Below are 15,426 nucleotides of genomic sequence, written 5' to 3'. Positions count from 1 at the left end.
GGTTCAAGCCCCACATCGGGCTTTCTGCTCAGCAGGGAGCCTGCTTCCTCCTCTCTCTCTGCCTGCCTCTCTGCCTACTTGTGATTTCTCTCTGTCAAATAAATAAATAAAATCTTTAAAAAAAAGGGGATTTCAGAAAACTTACATACTTAGCCCCTGTCCTCAAAGACTTCATAATCTTATTTGCAAATGGAGTATGCATCCTCTTGATAAGACAACAGAGTATGGGTTAAGAGCAAAATGTGGGGGCGCCTGGGTGGCTCAATTGTTAAGCATCTGCCTTGGGCTCAGGTCATGATCCCAGGGTCCTGGTTCAAGCCCCACATCGGGCTTTCTGCTCAGCAGGGAGCCTGCTTCCTCCTCTCTCTCTGCCTGCCTCTCTGCCTACTTGTGATTTCTCTCTGTCAAATAAATAAATAAAATAAAAAAAAATAAATAAATAAAATCTTAAAAAAAATGCTGATTAGGGGCACCTGGGTGGCTCAGTGAGTTAAGCCTCTGCCTTCGGCTCAGGTCATGATCTCAGGGTCCTGAGGTCGAGCCCCGCATCGGGCTCTCTGCTCAGTGGGGAGCCTGCTTCCCCCTCTCTCTCTGTCTGCCTCTCTGCCTACTTGTGATCTCTGTCAGTCAAATAAATTTAGAAAAAAAAAATGCTGATTAAATGGTGAATATCACGAACGTCATCCTCCAGTCTGAACAGCAGAGGGACGACCTTCCTCTCCTGCTGTGGGGGACAGATACATGGCACTCGGGCTTAAGCATTTTCCATCAGAAGGCCAAGTTCAGACCACCAGGCCATCCCACATCATTGCACAAAGGCGGGCTCCCTGGACCCACAGGTGACCCTCAACCCCCAGCATCATGCTGTTACTAGAAGCCATTCCGTCCATGTGCAGAAGCCAAGAACTAACTCCCAACACAGAGCATTCGCTCACTTGAATGGATAAACATTCAAATATATTTATGTTTAGAAAGACAGCGTTCTTGCTTTGGGTTTTTTTTTTTTTTTTACTTTAATAAGAAAAGAAAACATACATTAATACAGCATAACCAAGACAGTGCTTTTCACATTTATTCCACCATGTTAAAATCTTGATTACAATTTCTGTAGACTTTTAAAAAATCTTATCTTTTGAACTAGAAAAAAATGTCAATAGATAAGATTCACTTCTCTGGTACAAATCTGATAGGAGATGAATTTTATTTTACTTTTTAAAAAAGATTTTCTTGTTTGGGAGAGAGAGAGAAAGAGCTAGTGGGGTAAAGTGCAGAGAGAGAGAATATCCCAGCAGATTTCCACTGAGCATGGACCCCAACGATGTGGGGCTTGATCTCACCACCCATGAGATCAGGACCTGAGCCGAAAACTAAGAGCTGGATGCTTAACTGACTGAGCCACCCAGATGCCCTGAGATGGATATTAAAAACTATACCTTCAAGTCCAAAACATTTTACATATTACAAGTTACTCTATAAAATACTTTAAATTCTAAAACTTAAGGTGGGCAGTTAATCAACTGATACTTGTTTTAAGAGCTACCAAGACAGGAAATAGATTCCCTGCATATCAGGCATCTCACATTCTAGTAGCAGAGACAGAAAATAAACACAGAAACAGGAACAAGCGGTGATGATCTAGAAACCACGAGAGTGGTGATGATCTGAAGAAATGACTTAGAAAGTGTGATGGAGTATGTCTGGAACAGAAATTTACCTGGATGGATTAGGTGATTTTTGTGTGTCTCTTTTAAGGTTGACTCTTCATAGTCCTGTTCCCTTAGGAATCTGTAGATATCATTCTAGCATCTTCTGGCTCTATTACTTTTCTTCCTCAAAATTTTTTAAAAATTTGATGATTAAGGAATTTTGCATAGAATATGGTGGGCCCTTTTCATGTGGTGACACAAAGATTTTCTTTAGCCTAGAAAATTTCATACATTGTGCGAACAACTATCGCTTCACCTTCATTTTCTTTTTTTTTTTTTTAGCTTTAATATTACAGAGAATGAGAGAGAGGGAGAATGAGCAAGAGGCGTTGGGAGGAGGAAAGAATCCTCAAGCAGGTTCCCCACTGAGCCCAGAGCCCGATGCAGGGCTACATCTCACAACCTGACCTGAGCTGAAACCAAGAGTTGGGCACTTAACCAAAGGTACCATCAGGCGCCCCATTCGCCTCCAACTTTTTTATCTTTTTGGTCTGCTGATTATTCACACGGGGTCTCCTCTGCATATTCTAAGGGATTTTACTCTTCCCACCTGATTTTTATTATTTAGGACTTAATTTTGTGTGAGTCAAGTGCTTCATTCACTTGATCTTCTAGGTGATGAATTCAAGTTTCAACAAAGATCACTCTTTCTTACTTTGACATTTTTGGTCTGGAACAACCATACTTTTTCGTTCTTCCAGGTCTTTTGGTTGCTTTGCTAAAAGCAAGTGCTCTTACTAAGTTTCATCGTGATGGTGTCTGTTTCCCTGAAAAGGCTTATTATCATAGGGAATGATTCTGGTGGCTTTGTTTCTTCTCCCATTTTATTGTTAAATCTTCTTCTTCTTCTTCTTCTTCTTCTTCTTCTTTTCTTTCTTCTTTCTTCTTCTTCTTCCTCTTCCTTCTTCTTCTTCTTCCTCTTCCTTCTTCTTCTTCTTCTTCTTCTTCCTCTTCCTCTTCTTCCTCTTCCTCTTCCTCTCCTTCTCCTTCTTCTTTTTTGGTTATTACATCTTCTTAAGAATGGAGTTGCTTTTCTCATCTGCTAGGAGCTTTTCAGTCACTGACGTCCTGGTGGCTGACAATGGAGAAGGTAGACCATGGAGTTGCCCCATGCCAGTGACGGTTGTAGGCCAAGGACTCAGGGAACCTCCAGACAGAGAGGACTCAAACTTCAGATCATCCTCTGCAAAACTCAGGAACTCCTCAAGTTTCAAGTTGCTCCCTTCTTTGACAAAGAGGGTAAATGGGCACAGTGACGTTTTCAATGCTGACCTCTCCCCATGGGGTCCAAAGATATCTGCAAGCCAAGCATTTCCAAGTGGAGGGGAGGGATCTATACAATTTAGGGTCTGCCCTCCAAGACTTCCCTAGGTTGGCCCCTAACTCTCTTCCAACCAGAGGCCAAGAGTCCCCCAACACTTTCTTCACTGGCAACCTCCAGGCTTCCCCATGCCTGCTGGGCTGGACCAACAACTCCTATATTCAGGAGAGTCAATGGGTGGGAATTAGAACCAGGAGGAAAAGCACAGCACAGGCTTCTTCAGCTACCTCCCAGAACTGAGTCTAAACAAAATGAACAGCTATACTATGTTGTTCATAAGCAAAACTGGCCTTAGAAATACATGGTATTAGATATCTTGCTGGACATTGACAATTGTGCTAATAAAGCCAATGAGAAAAATACCTATCTTTACTATTATCTGACTCCTGAAATGCCAACACCATTTAAAGATTAGAACAGGGAGGATGGAGGAATTGAAGACCGACATCTCCTGCTTGACACAAATCCTGAGAGGACTCAATCATGTTTTGGATATTTCTGGTTATAAAAACCCTTAACGGACTCAGATTTTTTGATAATCTTGCCTATAAAAAATTAGCCTCAACTGTATTTTCTAACAGAGAGAATGACTTCTGCTTTGTTAAAGAAGAAACTTTTTAACAAAAAGCCTACAAGAAAATCAGAGTACCAAGGAATTAAAACTCGTATGAAGAGTCTTTCTATACCTGGAAAGAGGACTGTTTCTGGAAAGTCCGTGAAGTAAATGGAAGAACATCTGAAGGAGGGCTTCATGGAAATTCTTGTGGCTCTCATTACCAAACTAACAGAAAACCTCAGAAAACAAAACCAAACAGGTTGGCTATACCTAGCAAGAGGGACCTTGTTTCAAAAGAATCTCAGCATCTTTAACACGTAAAGATAAGGGTAAGAAGGCTTGCCAGAACATGGCGCACTAAGTCAGAGGGGGAGCATGGCTAAGACCCAGCACGGCATCTTCATCATTACATGCAATTACGGCCAGGATTTGATAAACAAGAGTTAGTGCAAAAGTAAAATGGCAAAGCAGTCAGCAAATGCTACATGGATAAGGAAGCAGTTATTCATAAAATGGATTTATTTGCCAACCAAACCTACTGCTCAGAGATATAACCTTGAAAATCTGATTAATACAGAAGCTATTTATAGTTCGATATCTCTGGGCGACCCGTACTTCTCTTTTGCTTTGAATGTAACCTGTCTTAAGTGTCACGGACATTTACAAAATCACAGGGTCCCTTAAGGAATCTAATCAAACTGTCTTATGTAGCCCCTTGGCTTTGAAGTGGGTTTTACATAAAGTATCACCGAGACTGATGTTTGTTCCTATAGCTCCTCTATGAGATGGAGTAGACACTCTCTTCCCTCTGACCACACACTTTATTTACATCTGGCCTAAATCTCCACTGCAGAAATCTGAGCTACTTCCTGGCTCTGCAGCCTCAGAAGAGATCAATGATCCCTACGGGTCATTGCCTCTAAATATACCAAGGCTACTGCCCAGCAGAGAATGACTGAAAAACATCTGCAGGCTTTTAGAAAACTCTTCTAACAGAAAAGCAATCCATAAACAGAACTCAGAATTTCATTTTACAGTGAGTTTTGGATGTAAAAATGAAAGTAATGCAGACTGTCAATTATGCAGGAATGTGAGCCATTCCTGTCTGAGCCCACCTGGTTCTTCCCACACCATGAGGGACCAAGGGATTGCTGCCGGTCGGCGTTCCGGGACCATAACAGATCTGACACAAACAAGTAATAGTGACTGTAAACTTCACTCCGCCTTTGAACAGAGATTCTTCCATCATTATACAGTGGGTTAAATCATTCAGGAGGTGAGCACATTTTTCCGTGCAAGGTTTGGTGCAATCTCAAGGTTATGGAATGGTCTTCACTGAGTTTCTTTTTTCGAGTGTCGCATTGTGACCCAACGAAACCTTAATGAGTTAGCAAAGCAACTTTATGCCTTCATAGTTCCTCAGATCAATTACATCTCTTCTTACATGATGTTTAAGTTAATAGTTCTCCTAGCGGAGCTGATGAGGAATCGTTCACCTCGACATCAGTCCTTAATACATGTGAGCAACATACTTAATAGAGAAAGGACGTCAGACTGTTTGCCTTTTCAGAAGGAAGACTGGAAAGAAAAAAATTGCTTCTCCTCTGTCCTCCAGTGTTCCTTTTACAAAGGAAACGGACCATAGGAACAAAGTTTTAACTCCAACCCTCATTGACAAGCATTAGTAACAGTTATCAAGCAAGGAGGGTAATTTTTAGGTAATAATATCAAATTGTACTATGATGACATGGAAACCAGCTCTAACCTTCTATTATACCCAAAAGACAACACTAGCAGAATTCACATTTCACTGCTCTTATTTTCACGGACCAGTCCCGTAGCTCATCACTAGGCTGGCCTGGCCCACATCTCCTTGCTTTGTGCCCAAAGCTCCTGTATGCACGCTCCTGCCAACCCCATTCTCTCTTCTCTTCCATCAGTTCCTGCTCTTTAATAAAGTCACTCACACAACAGTGTAATTCCCTGACAATGGCTTTATTTTTTTTACTTATTTCTGGTGCATGTGCGTTTTAAAGCATGTCAGTAATTAAAGAAATAAACAATTGCCTTCTCTTTTTTATTTTAGGAATGATTCTAGTTTTATCATGGTACAAAGGTGTCTAGCTTTGGCAGCTGATAAATATATAATTTGTGATTTGTGACTTTTGCTTTTATCATTCAGTATTTTCTTTGAAGTGTAAGGAGAGCTCTGTTTTCTTATGTTTGCCAAATGAAAGCAATGAGGGTGATAGGAGCAAACCCGTCCTTCCTACCTGGAGCACATCCTTGTGGTTTTATGAGTCTCTGACAACATCTCAATGTCTACCACACCACGTGCTCTATAATTAAAATCAGATCCGCGTTTCAGCAACCTGAGTGTTCTCTGGGTTTGGGACGGGACACTTTGATCTATGCTCCTGTATCAGGATGAGGAGAAGGGTGTTTTTAAGCTTCTAGGTACGGCCGGTTCAAAATGATGCCATTAATTCTATGGAAACAATTAGAGCCTCCACAAGGATAAAGCTGCTCTATGCATCAAAGATAGTCTATGACATTATAATTGTTAAAATATTCAAAAATCCACCTGATGAAGAAAAGAAATTGAGACTTCTTACTGCTCTTCTTCTAAGCTGTACTTCTCTTTTAAAATCTGCTTTTAAAATAACCGCTCTCTTAAGTGTCATATCATAATATAATTACATAATCAGGACTTAGGTCATCTGATTTCTCCTTGCCTCTAGGCACTGAAGTGAGTTTTACATAAAGGATTCCTGACACACTAGAAGTTGTTCCTCCAGCTCTCAGTGGAGACTGGCTGTCCTTTCCTTGCTGACTACAGACATTATCTACATGTGGCCTAATCTCCACTTCAGTGATCTGAGCTACCTCCTGGCTCTGTGTCCTCAGGAGAGAGGAATAATCACTATTTTTTTAAAGATTTTATTTATTCATTTCGACGTGGGGCGCAATCCCAGGACACAGAGATCATGACCTGAGCCTAAGGCAGACACTTAACCAACTGAGCCACCCAGGCGCTCCAGGAATAATCACCATTGATCAAGACCTCTAATGTGCAAAAGCTACCACTCAGGTAAGTGAAAATCATCCAGTTTTTACTAAAATAAATCAGAAATCTATTATAACATATAAAAGTATCTAGACACAGAATTCAGCTTAATCTCACAATGAGATACGGATATGAAGAGCAGATTTAATGTACTCTTGATCATAGGAAGATCCGAACTAAGCTGCTTGCCTAAAACCTTGATCTTCCCACCACACCTCCCAGCTACTAATGATTATTATTGTCAAAGTTACTGAGTCCTTAAATTAAATGTAATAGGAAGTTAGAGATGGTTTCCATGTTTTCATAATACTGTTTGATATTATTTCTAAAATTTACCTTCTTTTTGAGTATCTGCTTATAATGTTTTTCAGTGACAATAATCCAAAATAATGTCCATAGTTCTTCCTAAATTTAAGAAATGAGTAATGGAGAAAGTTGAAAGAAGGAAAATAGGTCCTTGTTTCTGCGTTTCCATCTACAATAGCAATGAATGGTCATATCTTTCAGGCTTTGGTTGAAAAGGCAAACAAATTACAACTCCAAAAAAAAAAAAAAAAAAGATTGATGAGTGTTTATATTCTGCTCCCTTAAAAGAAATATCCAGAAATCATAAAATGACACAAATATTTTAACTCATTTTTATTTGGGGGGCTACTTGGAACTATTTTATCTAAAGTGATATAAGGCCCATTACACTTAACTGCATACACAGGAACATTGTGTGTGGCAATTGTGTGTGTGCTCACTAAACAAAAGCTCTGTGAGGGCAGACACAATGTCCACTTTGCTGAATGGCATTCTCTGTGTACATAACAGGTGATCACAAAGTATATGCTAAATGAATCTGTGGGAGGTCGCAATAAGGCTTGAGGCAAGGACCAAACCAGGCCCCGACTTGTGCCTCCTTTCAGGTCCGAATAACCTAACAAAAGATTTAGGACGGGAAAAGTTGAGTAGCACTGAGAAAGGGTCTGCGCTATGTGTTGTGCGCTCGCCTACGTGACTTCCCACACGCTTGCTAAACAAATGAGAACAATTCGGTTGGGGTCAAAAGTTCGTTGCTGGTCCTTGCTGCCCTAGTACTGCTCATAAATTACTTTCAGGTTTGCTGTATCAATGCAGGACAATTGTACTAGCACCAGCCGTTTGGCGTCACAAGGTCTGCTTATAGTCAATGGTGAAACTTATTATGAGAACTCGTGGGTGTTTAACTAGACACAGGTATATTGCTTCTCCTATCACTCTATATATGGCCTTAATGCTTTGAATAAACTTAGCACTGTTGGACATCCTCCACAGTGCTCCTCCTGCCCCCATGTCTCTGCGTCTCAAGTTCTTTTCTTCATCCTCTTACCCTCGCGTTCCTGGTCGATTTGTCACGCCGGCCGTGACATGAATCTATGTGAAATGAGCTTCCAAATAGAAAAACATATTTGATATACGTGGGGCCATGACAAAGTCCTTGCAGGCCTCCAACTAGAGGAGAGTAACCGACCTAGGGCCCTCTGAAACCTATCTTTATATTTGGGCCGAGGCCATGCCTCCTGTGGGTGGCTCCCAGTGGTGGCTGATCACAGCAGGGATTCCTAAAGCAGGCTCATTCTTGGGAAACAGGAGATTCTTCTGACGGCTGGCTGACTCAAGGGCTCCCCAAAGACTGCTCAAACCTTTTGATATGACACAAACTTCCAAGATCCTTCTTTTTCATTCTCTTTTCTTCATTAGGAGGCACAGTTGCATGGCCATCTGATGGCTCTCCACTCTTGACCAGCTCCCACCTCACTTTCTTTTTTATAAGTTGTTCCCTGAATAAAATCCTCACATGGGTGATTTTGACTTTGTGACTGCTTCTTGGAAGACCCAGTCTAACGTAATAAGAAACTCTAAGATTGAACAAATCTCTGGAAAATTAACAGCTCCATTTTTGCATCTATTTTACTATAAATTAATATACTATATTAAAATATAATAATATACTACATACATTTAATTGTAAATTCATATGCCACACCAAATTTGACCATAAATTATTATTCTCCTTTGAATTACAAATGACTTGAATAGGGGATTAGTCCTTGGTCCCTGGTCAAGATCCTAACCTTAGGTACACGCCATATAAATTCTTACCTATACTTTTAGGAGAAGAATTGATTCAGACTATAAAGTTCATTGCTAAATCTGGACTTTAATCTTATTTTTCAGTATGAATCATATGCATTTTAATAATATGCTATTCTTGAATAAAAACATTAACATCTTTAATTCCCTACTAATCTCCCTCCTCATTTACAAAAAGGGAAACAAATATTTATATAATGAATGTTATTATTTTACTGTTTGATTAATACAATCCTCCTAATAGAATGCAGATAAGTTTCCCAACTGTTTTATAATATATTTAACATATTTCTACTCACAAAAGGTATTTTCATCAGCAACTGTGGCATTAAATTTGAAGATTTTATTCTTCAAAAATATGATTGTATTAACATTATGCATGACTGTTAAAATTTTCTATCTTGTATTTTCCATTTTTATGTAATGCCTCATCTCAGACCCTGCTAGACTGAGGAACTCTTGAGATCAGGATTTGTTATATTTATTTGATTTTTTTATTGCTATAGTTGAATTTACATAATTTACATGATGATACTCACTTGGAATTTTTCAGATAAGCTTCCAAATATCTAAGAAGTACTTTGCACACGTCCACTCTAGCATACTGAGAGAACATTGCAACTCATATTTCCCGTTTGTTTGCAGAATGAGAGCACACAATTTCGGTGCTCATCATAGTCCTAGAAAACCTATACATATTCATAAATTTAACTATTAACCTTCTCAAGGACCAATATTTTGATCACTCACCCACGGGTTTAATCAAATATTTCTCAGAATTCTGAGATTATGTTCAGGAAATGTAAGGAATAATTAGTCAAGGTACAAATAACTGAAGAGTTCAAAAAATAAAAGATTCCATTTACCGTCCGAGCGGAAATATTCCAGGCTAGCATTAAATATCAATCAAGAGATGAACATTGGACTACAAGGGGTCCCCACCCCCACCAAATCATGTTAAGTATCACTCTTCTTTATAATTTACTTATAACTAAAAAGAAAACCCTTTCAAAATGTACTGCTCCTCTTTCCACTTAGTCCTTGTTGTTAAGTATAAAAAAATGTATATATATATATTTATGTTAAAATGGCAAGGGTATGCTTCTACTTGAGTGCTAGTATCAGAAGTAATTGGTGGATATAAATAATAACCACAAGACATTTAAGTAGACACCGGCTTCCAGCCAGAGTGGCGAGCTACTACCACCTTTCAACAAAGCAAAGAGGATCCAAGCGAGCACCTAAAGCAGATTCACAAACCTTGAAGAGAAGCCCCTGTTCTCCCCTCCCTTCTCTCTTAGGTCTAGTCCTGGTTTGATCATTAGATGACAGCCTGTGTATTTGGCAGGTGATTGATACACAGTCCGTTATTTCTACCTTTATTGTCTGATATTTTTGAAGTGTGAGAACAATATCATGTTTCATTATGTGGAGACCACAGTGGCATTATTGTCAAAGGACCATGCCTACTCAGCAGGAAGTCCCTGCACACAGTTACATAAACCCCTGAGAAGTTACTGGTTTTGCCTCGATTATCACTCATTTTGTACTCAAAATAAAACAGGGTATTTCTTTTGGCGTGATCAGTTTTTGTGTGGCCTATGTGCATGTGTACACACTTGGACTATGATACTTCTGATCTTTTTGTGTCATGATTAGGGGAACGTCGTGCCCTTACTTACCTAAAATCCTGCCCAGTACAAGAGACCTGATGGCACCGAATTCTGTACCTGATGACAGGTGGACTTGTCTCTTTGCATTCTCATCAATCTATAGAATTGTCATATGAGGTACAAACAGCCAGATGGATGCCATTTTGTTGGGAAGAGGACAAAAACCCACGGAAGACAAAAGAAAAATGGTAAAATAGGCAATTGTTAGTATGGCCCCAGAGATTATAAAAAACAAAATTTAAAGAGCCATTTACAAAGGTGAATGACTTTTTCTAAACCTCCTCTTCTACTCTCAGATAGCAGTGCACCCCATCTTCTATCCCCTTATAGCACTGTAATTTTCTCTACTATATGAGAAATCCAAAGCTCATAAAGCTAAAAAAAAAGATATGAGTTTTTTCACCTTGAAACTTTTACCAAGGTTGGTATTTTCACTTGAGTCATTCAGCTAAGACATCTTCCTCTGTGTAGAGGTCCAAAACTTTCATGCTTTTCTTTAAAACTGGTAGAATGAACAATTCTATTTGTTTCATGAGAGTAGTAATAGTTTTACTAGTTGTATGTATGATAAAATAGACAGCTTTCCCTCCTGAACGATGTAAAATAAATGAGGAAAATGTGGCATTTTGGGTATCAAATATTAATCATATCTTGGACAGAATCTTTATTATTTCAAAAACTAGACCACATTTGGCAGTCTGTCTATGGTCTGTGCCGGAGCAACACTGGAAGGACATCCTCAATCTATTCATTATCATAATTCTGCTGACAGTCCTTCATGCTGGGGAATCGTAATGGTAACCACCACTTCTCTTGAATTTATTATATTACCTCTACAAAGACCACTCCTTCTTCTCTGTTAATCTCTACATGGTGAAGCTGTCCATCCGCCATGTTTTTGAAATCAAAGTTAACGACATCAGGTTCTTGATATCTATTTAGCTTGTACCTGATCTGCAAACTTCCTAAAGTAGGGAAGAGAAGTTATATTTTTAGTTAAAATTATAGTTTAAAAGCTACTTTCAAAAACTCAGAGAGTATTCTTTTTAGCTTTCAATTTCTGGTGGGAAATTCACAGTAGCTTATTGGAGGTTTCCTTTCCTTATAATTCTTAGAAGTCAGCTTCTATGTTAAATTGCACTATTTTCAAGATCAAGACCAAGCATGTTGCCAACAAGTAGTCTTTCCTGCAAATCTTCAACTTTTCCCCTAGAAGTCAGATATGCAGTTAAGCATAAGCAAATCTCTATACTAGCCTTTAATTTAAAAAACACACCTTCGTATACTTTGAAATGCCAAACTGTTGTGGAATATTGCATTAAGTGCTTCCATAATCTCATCTTTGAAAAATATACATCTGCCACTCCTAAAATGCAATTGATTAACGGAATTTTTATAAGCAAATGGAGTTTTACTAAAGACGAAAAATATTTTCACATGGTCACAGTCATAGATTTTGGAATGAGATTAGGATGAAATCAATGGTTTTTGGCCAAACTTACCATGAGAATTAATATCTCACTTAGCTGCCTCAAAGATGTCAATTTATTTCACAAGGTAGCTCCAATTTAGCCAAGGAAATATCCTAATGTATAGATAAGCTTCAAGCTCAAAAGATAGACAGTGAATGTAAATATACTTATTCAACAATATTATTTTTATTTTAGTGTTCTGTGCCCTTGGGCCATATTTATTTGAGTTGAAATGATACATTCAAGTTTATAAACTTATTTTCCTCACTCAGATAATTTATATATGGAATTTTTATCTTTAATCTGGATATAGAGAGGAGAAAAAAACATCAGCAGTGACAAGGCTTCTGTAATATACACATGTCCTAATCCACAAGCCCTTGCCCTGCACTGATGAACCAGCATTTCCCATGACAATTTCATTGCTGACCATTAGAACCAACAGATTACTTTGTGGATCTTCTCCTATATATAATGTTAGGTTGTTAACATTCCCTCAAAATCTTTCTACTTTTAATTGAAGGAAGTATTTACTATATACAAATAGGCATCTTCTTTCAAAATGAACCATAAAATTGAGACTGATAGTATACGGAATAGTAAAGAGCTTCTAGCAATAATAAAATATGATAAGTATTTTATAGAAATAAAAAATGAACACTGAATATGTGAAATTACCAAATTATAACAAGCTAAAGCTATCTTAAAATGTTAAATAGTCCTCTTAGATTAAATTTATAGTACAGTACTGAAAAACAAAATTGAATACAAAAAACAGGCACACTTTTCTTCCTGTTTGTAGTTTGAGAGGCAAGAACATGAGAACAATCCCTATTATTACTAATCTAATGTTCTAATTCAATTTTCTCTCTCTCTCTCTCTCATCAAAAAAGCACTCACCATTTTTGGCAATGATAACTGAAAGGTATTCTTTATAAAAGGAGCTCACATAAAGCAGTAAGCTTGGTGCTCGTGTTGTTCGAAAGCTAAATTTGATCATTTCTCTGCTCAGCTTCATATCGCCATGAAATGAAGCAGCGTGGGAGCTGGAATTTTTATTTAAGGAATAATTTTCTTGAAAATTGTAAATCACAGATGAGCCAGATCCAAAATATGCAGAAATCTCTGAAATGATACACACATTTATGTTAAAAATTAAGTACAAGGATCTTGTTTCAGTTATATTGATGTTTTTAATTAAAAATAACAAATTGTATAGATAAAACAAATAGCTCCAAACCAGAACTAAATAACAAAGAAAGTTAATAGAACTTTTATGATGGTCCTTGAAATGGCTTTATGTTAGAATTATATGTAATTAATTTGCTAGTTAACCTTATAATTGAAAGCATAATGTCCTCCACTCTGACTTCAGACATAAACCAGGTTTTTTGGCTTTTTTCTCTCTTGCCAACCATTTTCTTATTTAAATTTTTAGTCCCATCTATTACTTTGTAGATAGAATACACTAGTCTTCCTGTAACAGGAAGGAAGTTTGAGGGGTCCTCTTACCTTCCAGGATCAATAGGCAGAAATGTTCCTTTTAACCTGAACACTTCCCCCTATTTATTGTGCCTTATGAAAAGAAGCTAAGTCCAGCGTTCATGTAAGAGAGGGCAGCAGCATCTGTGTAGCGGCGATCAACACAAGGAACTATCCAGCCTCTTTTAGTTTTACAAAAGTGTAGTACTTTACTTATATGAGACAAATATCCCAAATTCACACACACATGCATGTGCATGCACACACACACCACGTATTTTTTATATATGTATGAAAATGAGGAGGATACTGGAGGAATAATTAGAGTTGGATCCTTGAACTCTACTTCTCTCCATTACTATAAAGTGGAACCAGTTGTGGAATGTGAGTTGTAAATGATGCTCACAGGGTGACACAGCAACATTTCCATTCCCTCGGCACTTGAAGAGTGTTTTTGTTTGCTTGTTTTATTATTTTTATTATCTGCAACACACTTTTTGTATGCAACATGATACACAGGTGCAGAGTAGTATTCTTGATTGCAGTTAGCAAGCTGAACTAGAAATCATTCAGATTCAAGAAGTAAAGACACGTTCTTGGGAAGATGTGGTCTTTGTTCTCACTTTGTTTAGAACTCACGACCTGAGATCAAAACCTGACTGAGATCAAGACCCAGGCCAAGATCAAGAGTCAGGCACTAAAAGCACTAAGCTACCCAAGCGTCCTCTAACTCTACCTGTGAACAGCCTCCTAGAACAAGAGCAGTGGTGTGTGAGTTATTATTAGAGGTTGACTTGAAATTATAACTTAGTTCTGATAAAAAGTAGATGACTTTTAACCCACTTTCCATGAAATAATCCCAAGGGCTTTCTTTGCAAAGCAGGAATTGCTTCAATTTGGAGGCAATTTTTGTTAGCCTCCTTCAGGAAAAGGTTCAGTAGCCCAGACACACTCAAATAAAGCAACTGAATTAAACATGATGGCAGTTTTCTAGGAGCAACTATGAAAGCATAACAAATGTTTGTGTATTCAGAGAAGTCCGTCCATAACACTTAATACTACACTCAGATGTTCCTTTCTTCCATGACATAGGTTTGTGAACAAGACAAACTGAAAAACATTCCACTATTTTACTTCACAGATATTGCCCACATCATAGAGAAAAATGCCGGAGTATCTCTATTTTGTTACACATGCATATTTAATGGAAAAGTTATTTTTATTCTTGGAAAAAATATTTGTTTGGCAAAAACCAAAACACAATACTTCCTAAGTCTCTCTTCGTGGTTGACTATCTTCATCTAAAATAACAATAATGCCTTTAAAGATTTTCAAATAGAGAGCTGCCCCATGGGACAGGTTGTTGATAGCTATAATCCTTAAGAGCATCAACATTGGATAGAAAAAAGCAGATTAAGCAGCCAATACTTTAAGACATCTAGAGGCAACTTGAGAGGCTTTATGATTAATAGATACTAGTTTTTTAAGAAACGAGGCAAATATCCAAGAAATGAAATGAGATTAGCATGAAACAGGTAATTTGAAAAAAAAAAAATCAGAAATGGAACTATTTCTCTTTCAAATTAGCTACCCAGAAAATGATTACTAGATGTTTTCTTCACACTAGATGGCTTTTCCTGTGAGGATACCCCATGGCATACTTACCTTTGGAGCAGAAAGGCCCTGTATACGCAGAGAAGGTGCAGTCACAAGAGAACCCACTGAGCTTTTCTCTGCATTTGCCTCCATTCTGACACAACTTTCCGTAGCTGCTGCAGTGCCCTCTGCAACCCGGCTCCACTCCGGGAGTCACCTTAGCTCTTTCTTCCAGGTCCAGCGACATTCCGTTCAGCTGCAGAGACCGAATGCAGCCCAGAAAGCCCCTCTGTCTGGTGGCCGTTCCACCTAAGAGGGAAATACGGTGAATGGAAACATGTTCCTCCATGTTTTATTCAGGATTCAAGACCAGATAAAACTGAGACCTCACAAAGAAGGACCCACGCTGTGGCCTTACAGGGAATGGGCAAAGCC

The 15,426-nt window shown here is 38.4% G+C and overlaps 1 protein-coding gene across 6 annotated transcripts in view; it reads right to left on the bottom strand.

Annotated features, from left to right (window-relative positions):
- The window catches only part of LOC111152888 (contactin associated protein like 4), a 240,396-nt gene that overhangs the window by 7,122 nt on the left and 217,848 nt on the right, over positions 1-15,426 (bottom strand). For 5 of the 6 annotated variants that reach the window (XM_022511606.1, XM_022511608.1, XM_022511610.1 and 2 more), the window contains 4 exons: positions 15,061-15,300; positions 12,814-13,038; positions 11,273-11,406; positions 10,451-10,538 (listed from right to left, as the gene is read on the bottom strand). In XM_022511606.1, the coding sequence (XP_022367314.1) occupies positions 10,451-10,538; positions 11,273-11,406; positions 12,814-13,038; positions 15,061-15,300 (687 nt within the window). The remainder of the gene's footprint in view (positions 1-10,450; positions 10,539-11,272; positions 11,407-12,813; positions 13,039-15,060; positions 15,301-15,426) is intronic. The other variant, XM_022511611.1, reaches the window with a different exon arrangement.

This window comes from Enhydra lutris, unplaced genomic scaffold (genome assembly GCF_002288905.1).
Source record: "Enhydra lutris kenyoni isolate GAN:26980312 unplaced genomic scaffold, ASM228890v2 scaffoldscaffold30, whole genome shotgun sequence".
NCBI lineage: Eukaryota > Metazoa > Chordata > Mammalia > Carnivora > Mustelidae > Enhydra > Enhydra lutris.
The sequence above is the reverse complement of the archived record's forward strand: the minus strand, read 5'-3'. Positions and strand labels throughout refer to the sequence as shown.